Raw genomic sequence first — 27,612 nt, 5'->3', positions numbered from 1 at the left:
GGAAGATAGCTGTTAGGTGCTTCTAGTGTGATGGTAAAGAGCTCCCACCATGCAGTTCTAAAAGGCAAATCAAAGGCTTTGAGAACTGAGCTTCTAAAGAGCTTCCCATCTCCCAGTCAAACTGCCCATTGCTCAGGTAAAAGACCCACCAGGTGGACCACACGGTACAGATCAGGTCAGCTGGCCTTGCCCTCTCTTCCACCTCCTTACTACCTGCAGCTGCCCTTCCACCCTCATTTCATCACCTAGGTCCATGGGCTGCATCAGGAACCCCCAGTGTGCCTGACCCATTTCCCTTTATCTGCCTGCTGCTTGGGAGAGAGGGTGGCCTGGATCTCTAGGGTCCTGGCTTCCCATTCCACAGGCTTTGCCAAGTTACTACACAGTCCCCACTTTCCAACAAAATCTGAGGCCCGGACCCTGTATCAGCAATCCTCTGCTGCTCCATTTCATCCTCACAACCACGTTTTGAGGTGAATACTGGCTCCTGATTTTACACGCCAGAATCTGAGATGGTTGCAAGACAAGAGGTGAACTGACAAAAGGCCCAGTAGATAGATAGACATTACAGGTGACATGACAGCATGGGCAAAGGTCAGGAGGGGCAGGGATGTTTGAAAAATCTGACGGAGTACCAAAGAGGCAGCAGCTCAGTGTGGAAAAGGCACTGGGAACCAAGCAGAGCGGCTGATTTCATTTGGGGGAGGTCGGGAGCAGAAACCTATTTGACAGAGTGCTCAGGGACCTCCAGCATGGCCACACCTTTGTTCAGGCCCTGCCCTCTGCTTCAGGCTTTTTTGTTGCTTGGGTTTGTTGTGGTTGTTTTTGAGACAGAGGCTCGCTATGTAGCCTAGACTGGATTCCAACTTGTGGGCTATTCTCCAACCTGTCTCCATAGTGCTGGGGTTGCAGGCGCACTTTACACACCGCTGTTCAAATGTTTTAAATGTCTGAAATAAACATCCAAATTTGAACTAATCCGCGGTAAACGCACGCCGGTGAGACGTGAGCCCTTTCGTCGCTCCCCGACAACAAGGGTGCAAAGATCCACCCCCAGCAGAGACAAGCTACGCCCGTGCGCGTGCCCGCGGCTCCGCGCACGGCGGGCAGTCCCGGGACGTGACTCGTGGAACGTCCGCTCCAGGAAGCGATGGCGGTGGGGAATAGGGTGTGGGATGCCCCGACGGCGTGCCTCCAGCTTTTGTTGCTGTCCTGGCTTGCTCCGGAGTTTGGGTCTGATGCTCGCCAGCCCTCAATTTGAAAACTTTCCTACTGTTTCCGAAGCTTCACTGGAGTCCACAGGGATTTCCTCCTCCGAGAACTCCATTCAGGCACTTATTTAGCCACCTATCCACCCTTCAGGGGTCCTCGAGCTTCTGCCCGAAGCTAATTAAGTGATGGACGCAGTAGCCTAGGAGACTAGCTGATTGACAGGCATGATTTACCAACCGACTCTGGAAACTCCTGTCTGTGTTTGCCCAACGCGTGGCCGGCAGTCCAATTAAGAAAGTGGAAGCGCCAAAGGGGGCGGTCACGGGGCGGATTGGGTTGTGGTGATTCCCGAGGATTGTGCGCTGGAAGCCGAGGCGTCTGCGGGCATCCGCACGATGCCGTGACGCGGCAGCGCAGCCGGGTGGACACCGCGAGCACAGCCCGGCGGGTGGAGTCCTTCGGTCCCGGAGGCGGCGTGGCGTGAAGGCAAATTGTTGTTTGGGAGCTGTTCTCTCGGAAGTCTTCGGAGGGTGGGGGAGGGGCGGCGGACGACGAGCGGGCCTCGGGTGCGCAGGCGCCGGCCCCTTTTGCCGACGGGGCCCGCCCGCACGCGCATGCTCAGAGTGCGCGGGGGGTCTCGTGGCCGCCAGCACTGCGCAGGCGCGTCGAGAAGCCCGCTAAGGAGCGGCGCTGTCGGAGGTCGGGCGGGCAGGCGGTGACGTCGTGAGGAGAGCTTTAAAGTGCGGGCCGGGCCGGGCGTCTGAGGGTCTGACCCAGAGTCTGGCCGGGTCTTCGCGGAACCCCTCTACGGCATGAGGCGCTGCCGGCGCCCTTGCTTCTCGGGACGTGGAGAAGGTGGAGGAGGAAGCAGCCTCGCTGTCGCTTGTGCTGCATGACCTGCCGCTGCTGAGGCTCGACCCGTTCCTGGCCCTTCTACGCCCCCCGCTGGTTCCTTGGGCCACGCATGGCGGCCCGGCACTGAGGACCCCCGCTTCCCTCTCGGGCCCCCCGGGTGCGTCCCTCCAGAGCCATGCCGGGCCGCCCCGGAGGATCCTAGAGTTGAGTTGGCGGGGGCCATGGCGGCCGCCAGCGGCTACACGGACCTGCGTGAGAAGCTGAAGTCCATGACGTCCCGGGACAACTACAAGGCTGGCAGCCGGGAAGCCGCCGCGGCGGCAGCCGCTGCTGTGGCCGCCGCCGCGGCTGCCGCGGCCGCAGCAGAACCTTACCCGGTGTCCGGGACCACCAAACGGAAGTACCAGGAGGACTCGGACCCAGAACGCAGCGACTACGAGGAGCAGCAATTGCAGAAGGAGGAGGAGGCGCGCAAGGTGAAGAGCGGAATCCGGCAGATACGCCTCTTCAGCCAGGATGAGTGCTCCAAGATCGAGGCCCGCATCGACGAGGTGGTGTCCCGCGCCGAGAAGGGGCTTTACAACGAGCACACCGTGGACCGGGCCCCCTTGCGCAACAAGTACTTCTTCGGCGAGGGCTACACGTACGGCGCCCAGCTGCAAAAGCGCGGGCCAGGCCAGGAGCGCCTCTACCCGCCGGGCGACGTCGATGAGATCCCCGAATGGGTGCATCAGCTGGTGATCCAGAAGCTGGTGGAGCACCGCGTCATCCCTGAGGGCTTCGTCAACAGCGCAGTCATCAACGACTACCAGCCTGGCGGCTGCATCGTATCTCACGTAGACCCCATCCACATCTTCGAGCGCCCGATCGTGTCTGTGTCTTTCTTTAGCGACTCGGCACTTTGCTTCGGCTGCAAGTTCCAGTTCAAGCCCATCCGGGTGTCGGAACCTGTGCTTTCTCTGCCGGTGCGCAGGGGGAGCGTGACTGTGCTCAGGTAACACACCTGGGAGGAGGGGCTGGCCCTGCACCCTGCCGCCTAAACCTATCCAGCCGGGTCCCGGAAGCCGCAGCTGATGGGAGCCGGTTCTTTCTATGGTTCTGACTCATCCTTTTTCCTGCAGACTATAGGAATCTTGTGTCTGGAACTCTTAGCGGGATAAGACCAATATGGAATTCTGTACCTGCAGGCAGGTTTGAAGTGGTCATAATAGTTATCTGAGAATTCATCTGTAAAAGCCTCATTCTGAGAACCTAAGCATTTTCTGAAGGCTAGCATAGGACTCGGTTTTTCAAGTGTGTGGTGCTTGTTTTGCATTTTGTTTTTGTTTTTGAAGACGGGGGTCTCAGTCCAGTTTAGTCTTCAACTTTCTACACAAAGAAGGATGATCTTGAATGTCTGATCCTCCTGCCTCTACCTCCCAAGTGCTGGGATTACGGATGTACACTGGCCGGTTTTTGTGGGGCCTAGAGATAGAAGAACTCAAGGCTTCATGTTTTCCATGTGATTTTAAGCAAATCACTTTCGGTTTTGGACTTCATTTCCATATCTTAAAAAGAAAAAAAACCTGTGCTTAACTATTTAAAAGTTTTCCCTATTCTGTTGTTTGTGGTTTCACAGAGTATAGTGGATTCCTTAACAGAAAATGCAGGCAGAGCCCTTGAGGTTTTGGGTTTTTTTGTTTGGTTTTTTTTGTTTTGGTTCTGTTTTTGGTACAGATTTCTCCGAAGACTGACTTCCTTGGGTTGAACAATTTAGTGGTTTAGCCAGAAATAAAGTACAGCATGCTCTTAAAATTCTCTTGGTTTCAGGCCTAGGCACTTTGTAGAAATGCCGTAGCTGTTACTGGGATCCAGTAAAACAAAATACAGCTGGTCTGTTGACCTGGTGTTTGGCCTTGTGATTTGGTGACCACATCTTAGGCTCTTGGCCAGTTGGGGCCCCAGATCCTGCTAAGAATTAGCTCAGTGCCCTGGCCAGCAGGGTAAATCATCTGCTGGAACACTGATGGGATTTATATGAAGTGAAATTTTATTCGGAGGCTGTCTTCTTCTAGCCTAAAAAAGGTAAGCCTAGTTAATGTACTTTATTAATCCCCCAAATGAGGCCTAGACTACAACTGTTTCAAGTGTTTCAGATGTGTATGGTGCTTCCAGATGGATGCCTTGACAAACATTTTTAAAAGGGATTTCCAGCTGTCCCTGGTAGTGCATGCCTATGTGCTCAGCACTCATGAGGCTGAGGCAAGAGGATTGCTTTGTAAGTTTGACATTGTCTCAAAGAGATCCACCTACCTTCCAAAAGAAAGGATTTCCAGGACTTCCTTTCTGTGTAAGGAAGATTTTGGGGTCTGCCTTGTTGAAGTTTCTTGGTGCTGAAAGGATTTCACATAGAGGCCATTTGGTCATTTAGGGAGATATTTTTCCTCATGGTCATACACCTTTAAGGTTGTTTAGAGGTCTGGCAGACTGGCTGCTTAATGGGGAGTTCTCAGGCACTTTGAGACTCCCCCTACAGCACACTCCTGGATTTAAAAGCAGAACTTACAAATTCTTAATGTGCAGGTCTGTTAGTGATTAACAAGATTGCATCAGCAGGAAAATTGTCTTTTCTTTGCAGTAGTAAAGTCCTAAAGCTTTCCCAGTCCTTTCCAACACTTCCTGGATTCAGACTTGGCTCCAGAGTTAGTGTGGGAGGCACAGCCATGTCCTGAAAAGTGCTGCCCCAGGCTTTGAATCCAGCTTGCATTGGGGTTTTATTTATTTATGTTTGAGGCAGAGTCTCACTCTGTAGCCTAGGCTGTCCCCACTGTTACTGCCTCTGCTTCCAGAGTACTAGGATTACAGAAGTGAGCCATCATGGCTAGCTTTCTTTGGGATCTTGTAGGTATCTTCTCAGAGCTGGCTTTCTTTCTTGGCTGTATAACAGATAGACGGTGCCAACTTTTGAAGTCTTAGTTAAATGTGATTTGGTGTCTAAAAGGATAGGCACTCAAATGTCTATACAAGTACTTAGCCCCTGCTCTGGCTGGAAGAGGTGCAAGGGAATTGGTGGGTCTTGAAAAAATGGCTCCATTCTTCACGTAGTTCATTCTCAGTAGAGGCTTTTAGCCTAGGTGGATCATCAGAATCCAGAAAGATAATCAAAGAAGCACGTTGAGGGGGCATCTTACTGAGATAGTGGAAGTTCTTAGGAGGAAGGAAGCTGGAACTAAAGAATGACTAGAAATTAACCAGAGTTGTGGAATCACAAGGTAGCAGAGCTTCAAACGCAGCAGTAGAATGTAGACATTGGTAAAGATGGTTGTTGTGAGGCATTCCATATCAGAGTCTCTGGTAAGGGTTAGCCTGGTGGTAACAGTAGTTTCTCAACTACTGTTGATATTTGGAGGTTGTAAATTTTTTTTCTGGGTGAGCTGTCCATGCAGTGAAGGAAAAAAAAGTATTCTTGGCCTTTCTGATAGACACTAATAACACTTCTTATGACAATAAAAAAGTCTGAGCTGTGGACAATGGTAGCACATGCCATTAATCCCAGCACTCAGGAGACAGAGGCAGGTGGGTCTCTTGAGTTTGAGGCCAGCCTAGTCTACAGAGGAAGTTCCAGGACAGGCAACAAAGCTGCACACAGAAACCATGTCTAAAAAAAAAAAGCTCAGACGTTGACAGGTGTCCCAGCAGGTAAGGTTGCAGGGCAGCTTCATCCCCAGTTGAGAACTATTGTACTAGGGTATGGACACACCTGCTAATTTAAATCTTCAGGAACCTGCTCCCTGGTACTCTGCTGGCCTGGTATGTAGTTAAACGAACACCTGCCTGTTAGTAATGCCCCTCATCAAATCCTGTGTGGAAGCCTATAAGAAGTTTGCTTTTTCCTTGTTTCCTGATAGATTCACTTTCCAGAGGTGAGAGTGTTAAAGCTACAGGTTAGATAGATGAAAATATATAGATGAGTGTAGATGTAGATGGAGTCTAACAATTGCTGCCTTCACTTGTTAGTGGCAGTAGTGTCTGTATTTGGCAAAGGCACCATGGCAAAATTGTTTTACATTTATTGGTGTTATGTGTTTTGATTAGTGGCAGAGATTTGACTCTGGTGTCTAGACCTGCATTTTTATTAGAGCAAGACTTCACAGACCTCTCTAGAAGTGTTTTACATTCCTTTCCAAACCCAGCTGGCAATTTTTAACTGTTGGTAACCTTCCCAATTTGGACCTGAAAAGGGGTCCCCTTTTTATGCTGTTCTTCCTCCCCCCCCCTTTTTTTTGTGTGTGTGTGAGAGAGGGTTTCTCTGTGTGTAGCTTCACGCCTTTCCTGGAACTCACTCTGTAGCTCGGGCTGGCCTTGAACTCACAGAGATTCGCCTGCCTCTGCCTCCCGAGTGCTGGGATTAAAAGTGCGCCCCCACTTTCTGGCCTTATGCTATTCTTTAGAAATCTGTATTTACCTTTTCCTCGTGTCAGTTCATCCCACATTCTTTGTCCTGGCTCTGTAAAGTGAATAGGGCAGATTAAAACAGACCCCAGAGCTGGAGATCAGTTGGTAAACTGAACTTTAGTGCTTAGAAGCATTAGGACCTAAGTTTGATTCCCTAGAAATTTCCCACCCTTTTTTCCTTCTTTAAAGCCAGATGTGATGGCCCATACTTGTAATCCCAGGGCCAGAGAAGTGGAGACAGGACTCACTAGCCACCCTACCTATCCTTCTTAGCCAGTGAGAGACCCTGTCTCAAAAAAAAAAAAAAAAAAGCAAAGTGAAAGATGCTTGAGGAATGACACCTGAAGTTGACCTCTGACCTCTTATATGCATATGCACCCCCACACACATGCATAAATAAAAAAGCAATATATGCATTACTTTATAAGGTAATTTTTTAAATTAAAAAAAAAGATTTAAAAAAAAAAAACAGGCTCCAGTTGTTAGAATAATCACCTCAAGGCTAACTGCTTGTGAACTGTTTCCTTTAACCACTGTTTTGTAGTCCTTTACAGAGACCTGGGTCTTAGCTACCGGTCTGGAATGACTGCTCCACCTAGCCATCTATTGTGTACTGGCAAGCTTAGTCTTTGGCTCTACTGGTTAATAGTATTGGGGGATCAAGCAGTCAAGCATCCTTGTTAAGTTTGTTTGGCTGAATGAAAGCAAAATGTAGCTTTGTGGTTTAAAATAGTTGGGAAAAGTCCTGGACTGCACCACTCGTTTGGATTTTTTTTCCTGTTACGTACATTCTTTTGTGTGTGTACGCACATATGTGTGTGTGGTGCATCAGAGGACAACTTGTGGGAGTTGATTCTCTCCCTGTGGGTCTCTACTCTCCAACTAATGTAGTCAGAAAGAACCTTTGTCTACTGAGCCATCTTACTTGCCCCTTGTTTGAAATTTTCCTGTTTCAGGGCTATACACCCCCTGGAAGGGGCTGTTGGTTATTGAAATTGGCTTCCTTTTGTGTTGCCAGGCCTGACAAGGCAGAAGCAGCAAAAGAGAAGCACCTACCTAGCTGGGAGTCATGGTCTCAAAGGAAACTCAGAGCAAGCAAAGAACAGACAGGCCACGAAAATCTCAGGGCTGACCGGCTGGCGAGCCGTTTTAGACTGAGCAGTTAGTATGCAACACTGCCGTATAACCCTCCCTGTCTCATAGGACTAGTACTCATTCCCATGTTACTTGAGGTCAGCAAGCCCCATTTCAAGTTAAACCTTGTTACCAAGAAACAGGTGGGATTTTCTGCTTTCACTTGTTACCGACCTAACACATTTGGCTACCAAAAAAACAGAGATTAGGAAAACTTGGTGAAGTTTTAGCATCACAACAGCAATTTTTTTCTTTTTTGAGACGGGGTTTCACTTTGTAGCCCTGGACCCCTAGAATTCACTGAATATACCAAGAAACTCAAAAGATCTGACCTGCCTCTGCCTCCTGAGTGAGTGCTAAGAGGTGAGTGCACACCAGCCATGATCAATTTAACTTAATGGTCTTGTTTTTCACTTGTGCTAAGGAGGAAGCCAATGATGCTTTAGAGTTGTCAGGAAAGATTGAGTCTCTGTTATATGGCTGAGTTCATGAAGTTTAAAGATGTCTCGAGGTGAACTGCTGTCAGTACTTTGGTATGTGCAGAATTAGGATAGATCGGTGTCTTAAAAGCCCCAAAACTTCTTTAAAGTAAAGCCATTTCTTTTCCTGGAGACTTGAATTCACAGTCCTGCCTGGGTACCAATCAGTGATGAGGCTCAAGGGGGCTGCCTAAGGAAAGTAGCCATCAAAGGGAGGCTAGCATTAAGCTGTGACCTTGTCCAGGTCAGGTGTTTTTGTTTTGTTTTGGTTGGTTGGTTTTTTGGTGGTGGTGGTGGTTTTGTTTTTGTTTTTTGTTTTTCTTTTGGTTTTTTTTGGTCTGCCCTGGCCTAGGCGGACATGGAACAATTGGGGAATGGTGGCCATCTTGGAAATGAGCTTTAGCAACTCCATCTCGGATAAGGCTGTTTCCAGAAGAGACATGCATAGTCCTGCACATTTCCTTAGTAATGGTTTTCCAGGCTCATTTAATTTGTGTACAGTCCTCTAAGGAAAGGCTTGTTGCAATCTGTTTTGATACTCTTAAAATAGAGGGTTCAAAGTGATAGACTGTTTTTGGTGTAGAATGTTAGCACATATTTAATTTTTTGTCCACTGTGCAGAGTTGAGTAAGGCCTTTGAACAGAGTGTTGTCCTAGAAGGAAAACACAATTATAGTAGAGTCATGGGATGATGTGGTTGGGTCACATGGGCAGGAGGCCTAGGGAAATTTTACCAGGAGAGAGGAGATAGATAGGTCAGCTCCCTCGTTATTCTAAAGTATAGGACTAGTGAGTGACAGAGCTAAGTCCTGTTGCTTGGTGGTTATGGATAGCATAATAAGCATTGTTGCTGGGCATGGGGGCTTAGCCCATGCAGAGAGCAGACCAGCTGGACAACATAAGGTATTCTTCCTCTACTTTTCCTGCAAAAACAGGAGTAGGCAGCCATAGAACTTTCCTTCACATCAAAGGTAGAAGAGGACCCAGGGCATATTACATTTCAGATTGGCCGAATGAGATTTTCAGTGTCTCCTCTAGCAAGTAGGATTCTTAGCAGTAAAAGGCACTCTTGTGGTCTTGGCTGGGCATTTTCTGCTTAAGTTCATCCAGGAAAAAACTTCTGTTAGAACTTTTTGGGTTCCCTCTCCCACAGAGGAAAAAACAATGGGCTATCACCGATAACAGGGTATTCTAGAATACTGGTGTTCATAAGACTTAATATAGGGAATATAGGGTTGGTATGTCAAGGTCACGTCTGAGGTTCATTCTAGTTGTGAGGCCTGGGCAGGAACCTGGCATGGCTTGTTTGTTTTATAGCCTTTGGAGGATGGGGCAGGGAACCTGAAAGCAGTCAAACTTTGACAAACAATCTGGATTTGTTCCAGAGCTGCATTAAGAGAAGTGGTTTCTTGTTGGAAATGAGAAGCCGAGGCCCTTGGTCATACTTATGTAATAGCCAAGTCAAGCATGACCCTTGTTAACACCAGGGAACATCGCATGTAGCTGTCACTGCCGATTCAGGCCTTTTGAGATGAACCGTTATACTCAGCTCTTCTTCTAAGATCTGTGTGTGTATAGTATGTAGCCCAGTCTCTAGTCACTAATATAAAGTGATAATAACATGGCTCACACCTGTAGTTTCAACATTCAAGAGACTGAGGTGGGAGGATTGCTGTGGGTTTGGGGCCAGTCTGAACTCCATAGTTACTGGCCCACTTGGGTTACAGTGAGAGGCCTTGTCTTAAAAGTTGAAATGGAAAGGGAAAAAAAGAATGAGACTAAAGCTAGCTCCTAGCCTGGGAATAGGGCCAAGAGGCCCCTGCTAGTGTAGAATGTAGAACCCTGTAGGGGACCTGAAATTGTGTTTCCTCTTCAGGAGCTGAACTCAAGGCTTGCTAAGAGGTCTAGGCCCTTTAGCACTGCCAGATGCTTAGCAAATGGTAGGAGGGTCCAAGGCACTCTGAGTTATCCAGCATCATTTTCAACCCTCAGATAGGCCTCTCACTGCTCCCTTGCTAGAGATTTCAGTCGTGTAAATTCTGCCCTCAAGAGAAGTGGTGTCTGTCTGCCTTTTAAATCTTGAGTCTTTAATAATGACAAAATGAGTACCTAAATTATAAAGCATAACAAAATGAACACTGAAGAAACCAAGGTTTTTATGTTCAAGCATGTGACTTAACTCAGGTCACAAAGCTTATAGCTTGGTGGGGCATGGTAATACACACATTTAATCCCAGACTTAGGAGGCAGAGGCAGGCAGATCTGAGTTTGAGGACAGCCTGGTCTGCATAGTGAGTTTCATCCAGGACAGCCAGGGCTGTGTAGAGAGACCTTGTCTCAGACAAAGTCTTAATTTGAATCCAAGTCCTCTATAACTCCTCCTATGTGGCACTTCTCTCTGTGGGCTCATAGTTATTAATAGGGATGAAGAGTGAGTTCTTTGGTCAGTGCTCAGTTAAAGTCAGTAGATTCATAGTAATTCTCAAACCCTTTTACATCCTGATACTTTTTGGAACTCTTAATTAGTATTTTCCAGCTTGATTTGGTTTATGGATATTTGTCCTAGTCTCTTGTGAGGATAATACGCACTTGAGTACATGCACACACCAAACCACTAAAGAACCCTGATCTAATAGCAGCTGGGTGGTGGGTAGGAACAGGTAAGACATTTATAAATAGGCTTATTCTACCGCCAGCATGGACTCAAACCAGAATTGTGGGTGGGGGAGGGCACCTCTCTATATAGTCCTAGCTGTTCTCTATATAGTCCTAGCTCTATGTAGTCCTTGCTGTGGAGACTAGTTTGGCCTAGAACTCTAGGAGATCCACCTGCCTTTGCCTCCTGAGTGCTGGGATTAAGGGTATGTACTACCAAGCCTAGCTTTCAAAACAGATTTTTAAATCAGAAGTGCTTTCCTTATAGTAGCAACAAAATAATTTTATGGGTGGGGGTCACTACAACATGAGGAACTGTATTAGAGGGGTGCAGCATTAGGAAGGTTGAGAACCACTGCTCTATGGTCTGACCCTGAAATAAATTTGGCTTTGTATTTCTTACTGGCTTTTGAATCCTGCATTGCTCTTAGGACAGCCTAGCCCTGAAGGAGTCATTCCCAGATCTTTTGTACTTCAGGTAGTTAAGCATGTGTTATCCCTACACCTGCACTAGAGAAAGAACTGATGAGCAGCCATGAGAAAAGGGTGTATGCACAGACATGGTAGTGCAAGCCTTTAATCTCAGCACCAGGGAGGCATTGGCAGGTGAATCTCTATGAGTTCAAGGCCAGCCTGCTTTACAGAGTAAGTTCCAGGACAGCCCGGGCTATACACAGAGAAACCCTGTCTCAAAAAAACAAAACTAAACAAAAGGTATATGGCCTAGGGGCAGTTAGGAAACTTAAATGGGAAAGCTTGAAGGCAAGCTCTTCCATCAGGCCTGGTACCTGACTGGGCAGGTGTCTGGCTGTGTCGCTCTTGGCAGCTCAATGGAATAGCTTGGACTGGGAGTATCTTATCTCTTGGGGTGCTCACTGAGAACATGTGAGGGACTCAATAATCAGAGTTATTCCTGGAACTTAAGATCAGAGGGATGCCAGCTGAGAATAATCATCTATCCATATTTGTTAGCCTTTAAGTAGTTTTAAAATCATGTAACTTTTAGGTAGAAATTTCATTATGGTGGAAATTTATAAAATAGCCCAAACATAGCTGTCTTCAAATTTTTGGATCTTGGCTGGGCAGTGGTGGCACATGCCTTTAATCCCAGCACTCGGGAGGCAGAGCCAATCAGATCTCTGTGAGTTAGAGGCCAGCCTGGTCTACAGAGTGAGTTCCAGGACAGGCACCAAAACTACACAGAGAAACTCTGTTCAAAAAAAAAGAAAGAAAAAAATTTTTTTTTTTTTTTTTTTTTATCTCCCCAGAGGAGGCTTTTGAAAGTTTTTTCCCAAGTAATAAAGTTCTGTGTTGGGACTTAGTGATCCCTGTATTTCTGTGCTGTCAGTGGCTACCTCGACTTCCTCTGTATTCATGACTGGGGGCAGGTTTTTGTCTTTTCACCGAAGACTCTCACCTACACTCCAGTTGCCTCCAGAGTTTCTTTGTTTTTGTATTTGTTGTAGTGCTGGGGATCGAACCCAGAGCCTCATATTTGTCAGGCAAGTGCTTTACCTCTGAACTACACCCTAACCTGAAGAGCTGCAAACAAAAAAGATTCTAGTCTGTGCTCGGAGAGTCCTGCTTCAGACTGTCTCAAGTGACCAGTGAATCTTCTGTGCCATATTTTTCCTTTAATGGTTTCTAGGCAGACACTTCTTAGGCTTAAACATATTTCCCTTCCATGTAGATTCTTGAATTTCTCAGGTAGTAGGCAGAGGGCAGCCATGAGACTTTGTCCTCTTCCTGTCCCCCATGCATTGGTTATCTGTCTACTCTCTTACTGGTGACTTGTTCTGTGTCTTTGTAGTGGGTATGCTGCTGATGAAATCACTCACTGCATACGGCCTCAGGACATTAAAGAACGCCGAGCGGTCATCATTCTCAGGAAGTAAGTACCTTCATGTCTGGCATCCTCTGCCTTAACTACAAGCCTGTCTGAATCCTCCTAGCACTTACCTCTCTACTTCTTGCATGCCACTATGTAATCTAGGAGAGTGGAAAGACACAAATTCTCTTACTTTACATCTTTAGACTGTTTAGGGAGTTGAGTGTTGAGCAAAGACGTGCTCCTGATATTTATTGGCACATTTTTTTTCCTTCCTTTAAGGATTTATTTTTAGTTATATGTATGTATCAGTGTGTGGGTGTGTGCACATGTGTGTAGGTGTCTGTGGAGTCCAGAAGAGGGAGTCAGGTTCCCTGGAGCTAGAGTTCCAAGTAGTTGTGAGCCACCAGACATGGATGCTAAGAACCAAACTCAGGATCTCTGCAAGAATGGGGCTTGCTCTTAATCCTGAGTTATTCCTAGTCCTTTGGGCACAGACTTGAAACAAGATTTGGGGAGTACTTTCCTAAAGCCTCCCACTTCTCTGTCTCGCACACGCACAAGCACGCATGCACACACTCACGCACTCATGCCTGTTCTGACTTGTCACATGTGCTTTCGGGGATTATTTTTAGACTGTGCCTTAGCAGCCTACTTTAAAAATGCCTGGGCTTTCACTTGTAGAAGGAGCTAGGAGTGAGGTGACAAGACTAGGAAGGCAGGCTATAGTATTTAGCTGGCTCGTCGCTGTGGCTTGTCCCCCTCTAGACTAACATGAATAGCCTGCCCTCTCCTACCTGAGCATGGTGGCTCACTAATGCCTGTAATCCAGCATCTGGGGGACTAAGGTGAGAGGATTGGGACTTTGAGGCAGGCCTGTCATAGAATAAAAGAGAAAGGAGGGAGGAAGGGAAGGAAGAAAAAAGAGAAGCGGAAGGCTAGTCAGGCATTGTGAGGCACTCCTGAAATGTTGACACTTAGGAAGTGGCGGTAGGAGAGGAGTTCAAGGCCAGCCTGGGCTACATGAGGCTTGTACTTTCTTTTGGTTTTAGTAGTTTTTTTGTTTGGTTGGTTTGGTTTTTTGTTTTTGTTTTAAATGATTCTTACATTGTTGCCCTGGAATTCACTATGTAGACTATGGTGATATTTTATTTTATTTTGGGTTTTTTTCTAGACAGGGTTTCTCTGTGTAGTTTTGGTGCCTTTCCTGGAACTCACTTTGTAGACCAAGCTGGCCTCGAACTCAGAGATCCGCCTGGCTCTACCTCCCAAGTGCTGGGATTAAAGGCGTGTGCCACCACCGCCTGGCAGTGATATTTTATTTGTGCTGAAATGTGATTTTATTTGTATGTTAATAAAGTTGCCTGGAGATTAGAGCTAAGAGGAAGCGATTTTACAGAAGTCCGGTGGTGGTGGCACACGCCCTTAATCCAATCACATAGCAGGCAGAACCTCTGTGTGTTCAAGGACACAGCCAAGCGGTGACCCAAACCTTTAATCTCAATACGAACCATAGAGACCTGAAGGTCTATATAGACAGGCAGTGACGAGGAAGTCATGTGGTTGGGTTTACAGCCAATGAGAAGGCAGAACAGAAAGGCAATAATAAAAAGACAGGCCACAGGAAGCAGGTCTCTCTCAGGGGAAGGACAGCAGCGAGTGGTAAGATAAGGTGGTCTTAGCTCTTGGCTACTGCTCAATCTCTGGGCTTTTAACTCTTTACTTGGCTCTGTGTTTCTTATTTAATAAGACCGTTTAGAATTACATCTACAGTAGACCAGACTGGTCTCAAACTCTAAAGATCCACCAACCTCTATTTCTGGCATGTAAAAGTGAGCAAAGGTCATCTAGTGTGCAGACTTGGGTTGTGTTTGGTGAGGTAGTTATTGTTTGTTCTTTTTCCCCCTTTAAAATTTAAGTGAAGTCTTTAAATCTTAAGGTTTTTAATTTCGTTATTTAAAAAAATGTTACAGGTAAGTCGTGTGGTGGTGCAGAGGCAGGTGGATCTTTGTGAGTTCAAAACTAGCCTGGTTTACATAGCTCCAGGACTACGTGTAGAGACCCTGTATCAAAAAGACTAGAGAGTTGGCTCATTGGTTAGGACACTTGACTACTCTTCCAGAAGACCAGGTTTGGATTCCCAGCACCTAGATGGGTGCTCACAACCATCTGTAATTCCAGTCCCAGGGAATCCAACACTCTGCTCTGGCCTTCAACCAGGTCCAAAGACTATGCAAGACAATAAACTTCTATATAGTTAGAGTAGGCATTTGGAACAGAAGCTGTGGAGCTTCACACTGGGTTATACTTTCAACTATTGAATTATATTTTTATGTGCTTATCCACCACCAAAGTTTAAAAATCATTGCCACATGTAGAACTAGAAAAACAATTAGCAGTCGGGTGGTGGTGGTGCATGCCTTTAATCCCAGCACTTGGGAGGTAGAGGCAGGATCTCTGTAAATTTGAGGCTAGCCTGGTCTACAGAGTGAGTTCCAGAACAGTCAAGACTGCAAAGAGAAACCCTGTCTCTGGAACAAAGAAAAACAGCTTTATATGCTTTGGTTTTTTGATAGTTTTTGATTTGTAGAACATTGTGAGACCATTAGAGTTCCCATGTAACCTGTATTTTCCTTTATTGTTGGTATCTTAAATTTAGTGAGATATATTTGTTACAGTTATGAGACCAATGCTGAAGCAGGAAGATTTTAAGTGTAGGATCTGCGTAGACTACAGAGAGGGCCAACTAAGGCAAGTTTGTGAGACCTTGTCTCAAACTAAAAAGTAAGAATGCTGGACTTAGGATGTAGTTCAGAGGTAGTGTTCACTTGGCAGTCCAGCCCCCGGGTTAAACCCCCAGTTCAGAGAGATAGACAGATATACACGTATTGTCTATATACCAGATATACTAGACATGGTGGCATATGCCTGAAGTCTCAGCTTTTTGGAAATCTGAGGCAAGTCACTTGAGCCTAGGGATTGGAAACCAGCTTGGCATTACAGCAAGACCCTTTCTCTAAAAACAAACAAAAGAAAGGAAATCAGTTGTGGCTGAAAAATGTAGCCTAATGATAAAGCACTTTGTTAGCATGCCTGGGGCTTTGACATCCATGCATCATCCATGGTTTTAGATTTCCCTAGTATCTTAATTAGTTTTTTTCATGCATCTGTTCTCATCCAAGGTGCATCCTGTGTACATCTAGTTGTCATGTCACTTTACTCCTCTGGGCTATAACAATTTCTCAGACTTAATTGGCTGGGTATTTTATAGAATGTTGTAACAACCCTGACTGTCTGGAACTTACTCTGTATACCAGGTTAGCCTGTAACTCACAGAGATCTGCCTGCCTCTGCCTCACCAGTGCTGGGATTATAGCTGTGTGCCACCATGCCTAGTTTAGATGTCTCTCTTGCCTGGCAGAATGAAATTCTAACTATCCAGCCTAGTCTCTTGAGGTTCTTCCCTTTGTCGTACTCTACCCTAAAGTACCTATGGCCCCAGTGCAGTTGATGAACTTATGGCCTGGTTGTGTGACAGGATGGCTTTTGTTGGAAACACCTTTCTTTCTAACATATTCATGTTTTGGTCCACATCACCACTCTAAAATTTCCTACATGTACACACTGGTCAGCCTAGCTATCCCTCAAGGCCCTGGTGCTGGCCATTTTGACATTCGGGACACGTTGCGTACCTGTAGCGCTTTATCATGCCACACCTCTTTAAGCTGTCACAGCCTATATACATGACCATTGTGAACTTCCAAATTCATATTCAGGGATAGTAGAGGGATGTCCAGTGCCTAGCTTGCTACCCAGGCCAAATGAGACATTAGTTGATAAGTGAAGAATAATTTGGACTGCCAACAAGTAGTTTCAGAAAATCTGTTGAGACTTGTCTTATAAAAGGATGAACTGAGCATCACCCTGACTTGGACATCCAGATACTACCCAAAGATCAGAGGTGACCTTGGTGAGACCAAGTTCTATTCAGTAGAGTCTGAATGTTAAATCTGCCCTGTTCCTTTTAGTCATGGGTTAGAGTCAGTCTTGCCTAAAGTTCAAATAGATTGTATAAACTCTGGTAGCTCTGACACCAGCTCACATCAGTAAGAGCTGGCAAGATCTTTCTCAAGGATCTCATGGAGAGAAGTTCATGGATAGCTGCCATGTGCTTGCTGGCTGAACAAAATGTGGCTGCTTTGAAGTGACCTTTTGAGTTTGTTTCGGAGTAAAATCCTCAAACTACAGACCAATTTATGTTTGTAGTCACAGTACATGGTCAAGTGAGATCTTGAACCTGGGCCTCCTGGCTTGTTGGTGGTTTGTAGAGTGGAGCACTATAGGTTCTGCCTTCACCCACCTACCTGCCCATGTTGTAGAGATCCTCCCACCTCTGCCTCTGAATTTCTAGGATTAAATGTGCATGCCACCACATCTAGATAAAAATTTAAAAAATTAAAAATAAATCTGGGGGGGTGTGTGTGTGAGAGACTGCTCAGCAATTAAAAGCACTGGCTGTTCTTCCAGAGGAACTGGCTTCTTTCTGTTCTTAGCACTCAGATAGTGGCTCACAACCATCTGAAATTTCAGTTCTAGGGGATCTAACACCATCTTCTGGATTGTTTAGGCACATCCTAATATGCAGGCAAAATATTCATATAGGTAATAAAAATAAATATTTTTGTTTTTCAAGCCCTAGCTGTCCTGGAACTCAGAGATCCATCTGCCTCTGCCTCATGAGTGCTGGGTTTAAAGACGTGTCACCACCACTGCCTGGTCTAAAATAAAATTTTTTTTTTTTTTTTTTTTTTTGGTTTTTCGAGACAGGGTTTCTCTGTGTAGCTTTGCGCCTTTCCTGGAACTCACTTGGTAGCCCAGGCTGGCCTCGAACTCACAGAGATCCGCCTGGCTCTGCCTCCCGAGTTCTGGGATTAAAGGCGTGCGCCACCACCGCCCGGCTTAAAATAAAATTCTTAACTGGTGGTGGCACACACCTTTAATCACAGCACTTAGGAGGCAGAGGCAGGTAGATCTCTGAGTTCGAGACCAGCCTAATTTGCAGACTGAATTCCAGGACAGCCAAGGCTACACAGAGAAACCTTGTCTCAAACATCAAAAAAATAAATACATAGAAAAAAACGAGAGAGAGAGAGAGAGAGAGAATTGTAGGTTAGGAGGCAGAGACAGGCAGAAATTCTATGACAGATCTACATAGAGAGACCTGTCTCAAAAAAACAAAAAAGAGAAAATTGTAAAAATGGGGATGTGGGGGACAAATTACCTGACAGTGTGATAAAGTAGTAGCATGTCCTTCAAAGTGCTTGTATCAACAATGTCCCTGTATATTTCAGTCATTGGTACTCTGAGAAAGACGGGACCCAGCCTCTTTGGAGAGTGGTTGAAAGGTTAAAGTACTGGTTAGATGACCAAGAGGCTAACCAGCTTCAGGAGTGAGGTAGTTAGTTCATGGACATAGTGGTAGTGAATGGGAGTTCTAGTGTCTGCATGATTTCCTGGTGTGCACCCTAGTGTTCCTCCCCCTAGAAGACCTGGCTTGCTGCCACATACTAACACTACGAGCAGGAGATGTAACTAGAAGGGGGCTCAGGCAGAAAGGGAGTTGTGCCCAGTGGTGGCACACGCCTTTAATCCCAGCACTCAGGAGGCAGAGCCAGGCGGATCTCTTGAGTTTGGGGCCAGCCTGGTCTACAGAGCGAGATCCAGGACAGGCACCAAAACTACACAGAGAAACCCTGTCTTGAAGAGGGGGAAAAAAAAAGTGAAATGCTTGGGCTGATTTTTGAGCAGGAATTTCTGGCTTGTTTTCACATTTTTATTTAGGCATACAAGATAGGTACCATAAGACACCCATAGTTCTATTTTTGCATGCCATTACAGCACAAAGCAGAGGACACACTGATAGAAAAGCACAGAATATTTCTCCCTGAGGGCCCACCATAAAGAAAATCAAAATTAATTACATCCACCTTAGTGGGAGAATCAGGGAAGACTTGGTACATCTGACTTCTGAGCTTGAAACAACTGGCTAGACAGAAATGGAATATTCAGTGGCTGGAAGGCCAGGAAGTTTTTCCTAACTTTCTTAAATCATACTAATATTCTTTCAAGGACAAGCATACAACTAAAGATGCTAGAGTGAGGAAATCTTATTTTTATGAGAGTGAAGTCACAAGATAATTCCAGGTGCTGTCCTCAGTGATGCTACTTATCATTCTGGGAAGTCAGGAAATTTTCAACCCCTCCAGCTACCACAAATGCAGCAAATCTTCATTTGAACCCTTTTAATAACATTCTCGTGAAAGTAACAGTTGTTTGTAAAGTCACCGATATATCTCCAAGCCTCATTGTGAGCCTGTGGATCCCTCAGCCCTCATGCAGCAAGCCTGTTCAGGACTGTTGCTAAATGATATCCCTTCTGTTTTCCACTGTCTGTAATCTGGAAGTACCAATTGTCCATGTCCATGTCTATGTCCAGCGGCCATATCTGATATCAATCTGACCTCTCAGGTCACTCCTGAGTGATCTCTATCTGTATGTCCTTTGGGGAAGTTAACCACTGAATGCTCACCAGGGAGGGGCAAGTCGAGAAAGTCTTTATAGAAACATGCATGAGATACTCAAAATGGTTGGGCCTCATCCAAGAACAAAAGGGTCTTGGTCTGAGGTAGTTTGGCCAGAGAAGTGCTCTTTGGGCTAGGGGTGTAGCTCCATGCTAGAGGCTTGCTTAGCATGTCTGAGGCCCTAGTTGCATTCATGGCCCCACAAAAAGAGAGAATGCAACCTCTGAGGCATCCATTGTGCTGGAATAGACTAGAAATGAGGTGGAGTTGATACAAACCTGGATGGCTATAGGAAACCCACTGAGAGCAGTGGGATATGGGGTTCACATGACAGGTTGTAAGAGCCTGAGTTCAGTGGCTTGTTTTACCATTGGAGCCAGAGGTCTGCAGGAGACCCCACCCTAGTTAGCTTATGGATGAAAAGGGTGGTTGTGGTGGGTGCGCTCTACTCCATTCTTCAGGAGAGTATGAGTGGCTAGATCATGGTTTCCCTAGCTTTGACCATGCCTAAGCTGTTGCCCCCACAGAGACCCTTGCCACCTCTGGAGCATAGTTAAAGTGGGCTAGTTCCTTCTTTCCCAAGATTGTGCTACCCCTGGGCAGCTCTGCTCTACCACAGCAAACACTGCCTCTCCCTTAGACACCTTGATAGGATCTGACTTCTCTGGCCTCCATGGACACCTGCGCATACTCCCACAACACATATCCATATACATAATTTAAAAATAAACATTTATATATTATATATAATATATGACCTTACATATAATATATAATAATAATATTTATATTTTATATATTATTATGTATTGTTACAAATAAAAAGGAGCCCTTTTGGTTTCTGCTTGTTTAGCATTCCCCAAAGGGCTACTACTAAGTAGATGTGACAGGGGTGTGGAGTAGGCTAGGCTTTTCTCCATTCCCTGGCTCTGCCACTTAGCCTTCATAACCCTGTGTCTATGAGAAAGTAAGGTGGTTCTGCTTTTCTTCAGCTCTTCTGTAGGTCTGGGGCAAAACCTTTCCTGTGTTTGTATTGCTGGCAGGGATGAAGACATCTATTGGGATGTACCCACAATCCACTGGCAGGTTGGGTAGATGCTCCTAGAGAAACTGCAAGTCTGACTGGGTTAAGAAATGCTGACGGGGGCTGGAGAGATGGCTCAGTGGTTAAGAGCACTGCTTGTTCTTCCAGAGGTCCTTAGTTCAATTCCCAGCAACCACATGGTTGCTCACAACCATCTATAATGAGATCTGGTGCCCTCTTCTGGTCTACAGGTGTACATGCAGACAGAACACTGTATACATAATAAATAAATCTTAAAAAAAAAAAAAGAAAAAAAATGCTGCCTTCTGTGGCTGAGAGTGCGCTGGGGTCTGCATGCATAGCACACGTTGGAGGTGTCCAAACAGAAGTTACTCCCATTCTCCACTTCTAGGCCTGAAAGTGAAAAAGACATTCTCTGGAAGTCACTGGACCAATCTCTAGTTGAATCACAAAGAGACCAAGGCACAGTAACTAGACTGTTGGTTTGCAAGCCCATCCAGTCTTCACTGGAGATAGATTTGTCCTGATGTGGCTTATTACCAGAGGCCCTTTTGAGACCCTGTGTGTGTTTCCTTTGCAGGACAAGATTAGATGCACCGCGTTTGGAAACAAAATCCCTGAGCAGCTCCACATTGCCACCCAACTATGCTTCAGATCGCCTGTCAGGAAACAGCAGAGACCCTGCGCTGAAACCCAAAAGGTCCCACCGCAAGGCAGACCCTGATGCTGCCCACAGGTACTTAGAACCCTCAACAGAGGCCAGCAGTGCAGCTTATGGGCTGCCTAAAGAAGGCTGGTTAGGAGCCTGGGGTTGTCCATTCTTCAAAGTCTTGTCCTTTGGGAAAGTGGCTTTGACGGAAAACACATACCAAAAAAAAAAGGCCTGGCCAGTGCATAATACCCCTTAGAAGAGGGATTCAGCAGAAATTCTGAGAAATGTCCCATGACTTGCCTTGTTCAGTCCCATCTGGGCACACATATTTATAGGTTTATACTTCGGTGTTAAGAGAGCATCTTGACACTTAGAAGTGAACCAGGGATCTCTTGGAGAGGGTTTCTGGGAGGGTAATTTTAAAATGACACCAGAAGGGACTGGGCCGTGGTGGCGCACGCCTTTCATCCTAGCAGTCGGGAGGCAGAGGTGGATCTCTGTGAGTAATGACACCATGACACCAGAGGGATGAGAAAGCTGTGGAGAGGGGAAGGGCATTCTAGGAAAGAAAGAAGTTTGTAAGAGCTGAAGTTCTGAGGCAGAAAAGAGCATAGTGGTTTCAGAGACGGGGGTTGCAAGGCTTGAAGGGATGATTGTGAACAGTAGAGGTGTATGGCAGGACCCTGTAGGGGTTTGAACTTGACATAAGAAAAGCCCGGCCCAGCAGACCTGACAGGGTACTGAGCACCAAAGTCAGAACTAAGCATACTGTACAAGGTGACTAAGAGACATCTAAGACAAGGACTGGCCACTGTTGCTTAGTAGGCAGGCCCCACCACGGTTAGTGCATCTGGATTAAGATCTACTGGGAAGAGTAACCCAGTCTAAAGATGGGGAGCTTCTGAGTCCCCTACAGTGGTGGCAAGACTAGACCACTGCTGACTCTCAGGTAACAGCCTGTCCCCATTGTTTGCAGACCCCGGATCCTGGAGATGGACAAAGAAGAAAACCGGCGGTCTGTGCTTCTGCCCACACACCGGCGGAGGGGTAGCTTTGGCTCTGAGAACTATTGGCGCAAGTCCTATGAGTCCTCGGAAGACTGCCCAGAGGCAGCAGGCAGCCCCACCCGCAAGGTGAAGATGCGGAGACACTGAGGCCCTGTGCCCGCCTGGACTCTGGCTGACCCTGCTGTAGCTGCCCCACCCATCTTCTGTTTGTTTGAGTGTTTTTTTCTCTGTTGTTTGTTATTTTGGTCCTATATATGTTTTCCTTGCTTGGTTGCCTATTAAGGCTAAAGAACAGAATTGGCGAAAGACCTGGGTTCTTATGTTCTTGGCTTTCCTCCTTGACGGAAAAGGCTGTTAGCTTCTGTAGGGGAACACTCTTACCAGAGTAGCCAGTCGAGACAGTGGGGACAGCTGTCTTCAAGTGGAAATGTGTCAGGCTAGGTTTATTTAAACACACAAAGTGTTTTGGTTAAGGAATTTTTGTTTGGGCTTTAAATGTAAATCTTTGCAGTGTTTTAAACAAAGGCGATTCTTTTGCCAGCCCTTTTTTTCCACTGATGCTCATGCTTGGATGAGGTCTCTTGGAGCCATACAGGTCCTGCATTGGGCCTGCTGCCCCTACATTTCACCTGCTGTTCAGGCTCTGGAAGCTCATGCAAATACCTGTTCCCCACTGTTCAGGTTGGCTGGGTGTGGGGCTTAAACAGTGCCAGCCCCCTGCTGTCCCATTTCTGAGTCCCCAGGCTTCCTGCATGCCCTCTAGCTTGCTCTGCCCACCGATCTTGGGTGGTCAAGAGACTAGCACAGTGGTCCTGACCTCTTGCCAAGAGCATGCCCATTTACTGGGTTGCTCCTTTAGGCATGTGTGTGTGGTTGTATGGAACAGTTAGACTTGCTGCAGTGGGTTATTTGTAGGAATTGTTTCTAGCTAGAGGAACTGGTTGACTTCCAGTCTAGCATTTGGGTTATGGGAACTTGGGGTGTGTGGTAGGGCTTTGTTTCTTTTGTTCTGAGGTGTTTCCCCTCCCATTAGTCTCTTGGCTTTCTTCTTTTTTCCTCAGTTGGCCATCTTGGTTCTCCTCCCCCCCCCCCCCCATATCATCTATCTAAGAAGGTGTTTCCATCCTCTCTTGTCCACCTATAGCTTATATCCAAGGCCAGAAGTCAGACCTGCATATTGGGTTGGTACTTTCTCTGCCTCAGGGACATGGGTGCTGGGGAAGAAACTTCTAAAAATAATAGAAAGTTAAAGTCTTTGACAGTTTCTGCCTGCTTAGATCCTGGAAAGCTGTGGGGCTTTGCTGATCCAGGTTCATTAGGAATGTCTTTGGCAGCCAGACAAGGACTGGGCCTGCCAAAAACAGAGGCCTTCTGAACAGCGATGCCACCACCACTCCAGAGGTACACAGAGGCTTGACCTCAGGCCTCAGTGACTTTAGAGATATGGGGAGCAGCCATCCATCAGGAAATCCCTCTTTGAGGTCAGAAATCCTTTTTGCCAATGTGGAGCCAGCCCTCAAGTTGAGACTGCGTAACTAAAGCAGTTGCAGGTCTTCTGTGGTTTTGGGGTGTTTTTGTTTTGTTTTGTTTGTTTTTTTACTGCTCTTTTCCCAAAAAAATGATTTGTAGTTGTGTGTGCAGCACTTTGCCCTAATATGTGTGTGCTCTACAATAAAAAACAAATCTAATATATTTTGAAACAATTGTCTGATGCTGTGATAAGAGAAAGCCTGACCTTGGTTTGTCCCAAATTTATTACCTACCAGTGCTCTGAAGACAGCGGCCACTGACACTGGCCCTCTTGATTGATGGCTAAAGGTGGACTTGCCTTTGCCCACTACCCTCTCCCCTTCAAGGAGGATGGCCTTCATAAACCATAGTGACCAGGGACACACGTTGAATTCTAGAAACTACACCCTCTCCCTGGCCCAGTAGAGTCTGCAGGCCAGCGCAAATACCACAAATGGAGCTGGGGCGGGGAGAGGGGAGCTCTGGTAGTGGACATGGCAGTTCTTGTACTCAGTAGCCGAGTTCTTGAGCTCCCTGGCTAGAACCTTGGTAGACAAAGCGGATAGGATAGGATGAGGCTGGGCCTCAGTGGACTATTGGGATCTCTAATGATATGGGTCCCAGGGTGTTGCTAACCATTTCTGTTCACCCAGCTCTGCTCCAGTGATCTCAGCCAGTTTGGTCAGATTGTCACTGGAATCTTGGTCAAGCCATTTCATTGCCCATAGAATGACTGGCCAGTACAATTTGAAGGACAGTGCTAGGTCAAGAAGGGCCAGGGCCTCTGCAATCTGTGCAGTGGACTGGGATGATAATGGAACTGAGACGAAAGCACCAAGTGTCATCCCAACCATGATGTTGCAGGAGTGGTGGTCCCACTCCATGATTGGGGACTGAAGAGCAAGGGGTAGAAGAGACTTGACCCAGTGATCGCCTAGGTTTAAGTCTCTACTGGGATCATGCCCCCATCTCTCTGAAGTCAGAGTCCCACACCTGATTCCCTGAATTTTGCCTGTTTCAGCCATGGCACTGGGCCAAGAGCTTTGTTCCGTCAGCCCCTGGTAGATAGTACCAGCCCTCCTGGTAGAGAGTAGTTGCTCCAACAATAACTGGTACCAACCCTACCCACCTAGGAGCTCATCCAATTCCTCTAGCCCTGTTGTATGGAGGAAGAAACAGGTCCAGAGAGTTCAGAAAAATAAAGTATCTTATAACCCAGGCTTAGTGCAGGAGAGAAACTTGTATATGACATGCTCATGTGCGCATAAGGTGTTCTATGATGTATAGATAGGATGGCGGTAGAGCCCATTAAGTGTAAATAACATGTACAATGTGTTTGTAAATCTGTATAGCTAGTTGTTGCCCACAGAACACTTTGATTGGTATTTTGTTGAAGTGTGGGGTTCATCATCTACCTGTGGTTGTAATTCGAATACCATGTGAAGGAGATGCATTTTATCAGTTTGTCTTAGTTTTCTGTGGCTTCCAAAACATTGTTTCAAACTTGAGAGCTTAAAGCAACAGAATTGGCTGGGTATGGTGGTATGTGCCCGTAATTCCAGAAGAGGCTGAGGCAGAAGGATCAAAAGTTCAATGCCAGCCTGGGCTAATAAAGCAAGATCTTGTCTCTAAAAGCGAAGTGGTCAAGCATGGTGCTTGTCCATAATCCCAGCAGAAGCCATAGGAAGAATATTGGAAGGTTGTGGCCAGTCTGGTCTACATAGGGAGCTTGAGGACAGCCAAGACTACATAGTGAGACCCTGTCTGTTTCAAAACAACAACAAACTGGTTCATGCTCCTCCTGAGGCTCTGGTGGGAAGCCTGTTCTTGCACTTGCAGCTTGGGATGGCTCTAACCAGTCTAGATGCAAGTACTTTTTAGGTCCATAGTCACATGGCCTATTTTGTATGCTATATTCTCCTCAGTGCCTCTCTGCCCCCCAGCGTGCGTGCGTGCGTGCGTGCGTGTATGTATGTGTGTGTGTGTGTGTGTGTGTGTGTGTGTGTGTGTGTGTAGATAGGTTCTCACTCTAGCCCAGTCCACCCTTGAACTGGCAATCTTGCCACCACACCCAACTTTTTCTGTCTCTGTCTTACTTGGGTATTCGTAATTAGATACAGGAACAGCTACATGGCCCCACTTCCTTTTTGTGGCAGTGCCAGGGATGGGACCCAGTGCCTCTCCAGTGCTAGGCAAGGACTCTACCACTGATCCACACCTAACCTCAACTCCTTATAAAAGTAAGTGTATGCCTGCAGGAGCTAGGACCTGAGATCCTTGGGGGCCACTGTGCAGCTTATCACACTGCTGTTTCTTCAAACATTGTTACAGGATCTGTGACCTATTAATTCCTCAAAGAAATTGTATCAATTGGATTGAAATTTCTCAGCCTCAGCACTATTTTTAAATTTAATCTGGATCTTAGTATTTACTCCATTGCTTGCTTGCATTTTTTTTTCTTTAGTGCTGGCCATCAAACTAGGACCTTGTGAGTTCTAGGCCTTGTAAATGTTAGCTCTGCCCCCAGCAGCTCACTGGTTTCTTAAGTTTAGACCTATGCTGTCCAATCTGGAACCACTGGACTCTGCCTTTTGAGCACTTGAAATGTGGCTAGTTTCAATTGAGATATGCTTTATACACACCAGAATTTGAAGTTAGTATGAAAAAAGAATGTAAAATATATAATTGATAACTTTATATTGATTACATGTTGAAATACTATTTTGGACATACTGAGTTAAATAAAATACATTATTTAAATTAATTTCACCTGTTTTGTTTGAGTTCTTTCTTAAAAGAAGTTGTTTTTAGTTGTACATGTCTAATGTGGGCTTATGCACATGAGTGCAGGTGTCTGAGGAGGCCAGAAGAGGTAGTTAGATCCCTGGAACTGGTATTAACAGACGTGAGCTGTCTCACCTGTATGCTGTGAACTGTCTCGGCCCTGGTTTCTGTTTTTAATCAGACTATTTGAGTTTTTTTGTTTGTTTTCTGGGTATACAGAGGATTGGGTAGATTGCTTACCTAATGTGTTCAATCCCCAGCACAGACAAAACAAATAGATCCTAGATAACACTAAGTGCAGTTAGTGTATACCTATAATCCCAGCACTCAGGAAACTGAAGCAGGGGAGTCATGAGTTCCAGGGGAAAAGAATAGTAAATTCAAACAGAAAATCTTTACTTTTGAATATTAGTATCTTAGTTTTTAATATAATTTCAATTTTTTTTAAGACTTATTTTGTGTATGAGTGCTCTATCTGCATGTACACCTTTATGCCAGAAGAGGGCATCAGATCCCACTATAGGTGGTTGTGAGCCACCATGTGGTTGCTAAGACCTCTAGAGGAGCACCCAGTGCTCTCAACCCTGCGCCATCTCGCTCCAGCCCTGTAATTTCAATTTTATATAATTTTTTCTTCCCTCCTCACCCAGTGCTGGGGACCAAACTCAGAACAGGGAATATGCTGGGGAAAAACAATGAAACTGAGTCCAATTCTCAGTCCCCGATTTTCTTTTGCTGTTAACTGGCACAGGAAGCTTGTGAGAATAAGTCTAACTTATATACACACACACTTTATTCTTTGTTTATTTATTGGTGCTAGGAATTGAACCAAGGATTTGATATGTGTTAGGCAAGCGCTCTGTCACTGAGCTACATCCTCTAAAACATGATGATTTGCCAATTGAATTTTGCAACGAGCTCCAGATACTGCAGGGTTCCCAACTGGGGGCTTTTGATGGAACATGGTCTGCCTTAGGATTCCATGGGCTGTTGTGAAGACAAATTGGTAGAAAAGTCACTGCACAGGAAAGCAACTAGGAAGTGTAAAGCCAGCAATCCCAGGACCCCGGATGTTATGAGTGGGTGCTGGAACCCATGCTGGGGCCGTGGGTGGGGGCGGTTTGAGGTCCACCAGCTCAGTACCAGACATTCAGCGCTGCAGTTCTCCCTGTCCCCTCAGTGTGGCAGCAGAGCCTGAGTGATGGTGTTTCCTGGTGCCGAAAGGAGCAGCTGGTCCTGGATTTGGATGAGGAGGGACTAAGGCCATATAACCTGCCTGAGCTTGAACTTTGCTTCTGCTCTGCACAGCCGGAGTCCTTGTGGCCAGGACTTGTGTTAGGACATACAACCTGGGAACAAAGCAGATGCCATGATATGTTCCATGAGCTGTGACCAGAGATGTGAAAACTGCCTCCCATGTGGATCTCATCGGTCTGC

The 27,612-nt window shown here is 46.2% G+C and overlaps 1 protein-coding gene across 1 annotated transcript; it reads left to right on the top strand.

Moving 5' to 3' along the window:
- The first annotated feature begins 1,431 nt into the window (after positions 1 to 1,431).
- Positions 1,432 to 26,155, top strand: Alkbh5 (alkB homolog 5, RNA demethylase). Its single transcript, XM_052757299.1, has 4 exons — positions 1,432 to 3,061; positions 12,580 to 12,660; positions 20,804 to 20,959; positions 21,852 to 26,155. Exons 1-4 carry the CDS (start codon positions 2,289 to 2,291, stop codon positions 22,027 to 22,029), a joined length of 1,188 nt encoding a protein of 395 aa, XP_052613259.1. The 5' UTR covers positions 1,432 to 2,288; the 3' UTR covers positions 22,030 to 26,155.
- The last annotated feature ends 1,457 nt before the right edge of the window (positions 26,156 to 27,612 follow it).

This window comes from Peromyscus californicus, unplaced genomic scaffold (assembly GCF_007827085.1).
Source record: "Peromyscus californicus insignis strain IS unplaced genomic scaffold, ASM782708v3 Scaffold_3__1_contigs__length_106647218, whole genome shotgun sequence".
Taxonomy (NCBI): domain Eukaryota; kingdom Metazoa; phylum Chordata; class Mammalia; order Rodentia; family Cricetidae; genus Peromyscus; species Peromyscus californicus.
This window is presented reverse-complemented; position numbering and strand designations above follow the sequence as displayed.

Coding starts and splice junctions, on each gene's coding strand:
- Alkbh5 (XM_052757299.1), top strand. CDS start 2,289: ATGGCGGCCGCCAGCGGCTACACGGACCTGCGTGAGAAGCTGAAGTCC. Junction 3,062..12,579: donor GGGAGCGTGACTGTGCTCAG/GTAACACACCTG, acceptor GTGTCTTTGTAG/TGGGTATGCTGCTGATGAAA. Junction 12,661..20,803: donor GCGGTCATCATTCTCAGGAA/GTAAGTACCTTC, acceptor TTTCCTTTGCAG/GACAAGATTAGATGCACCGC.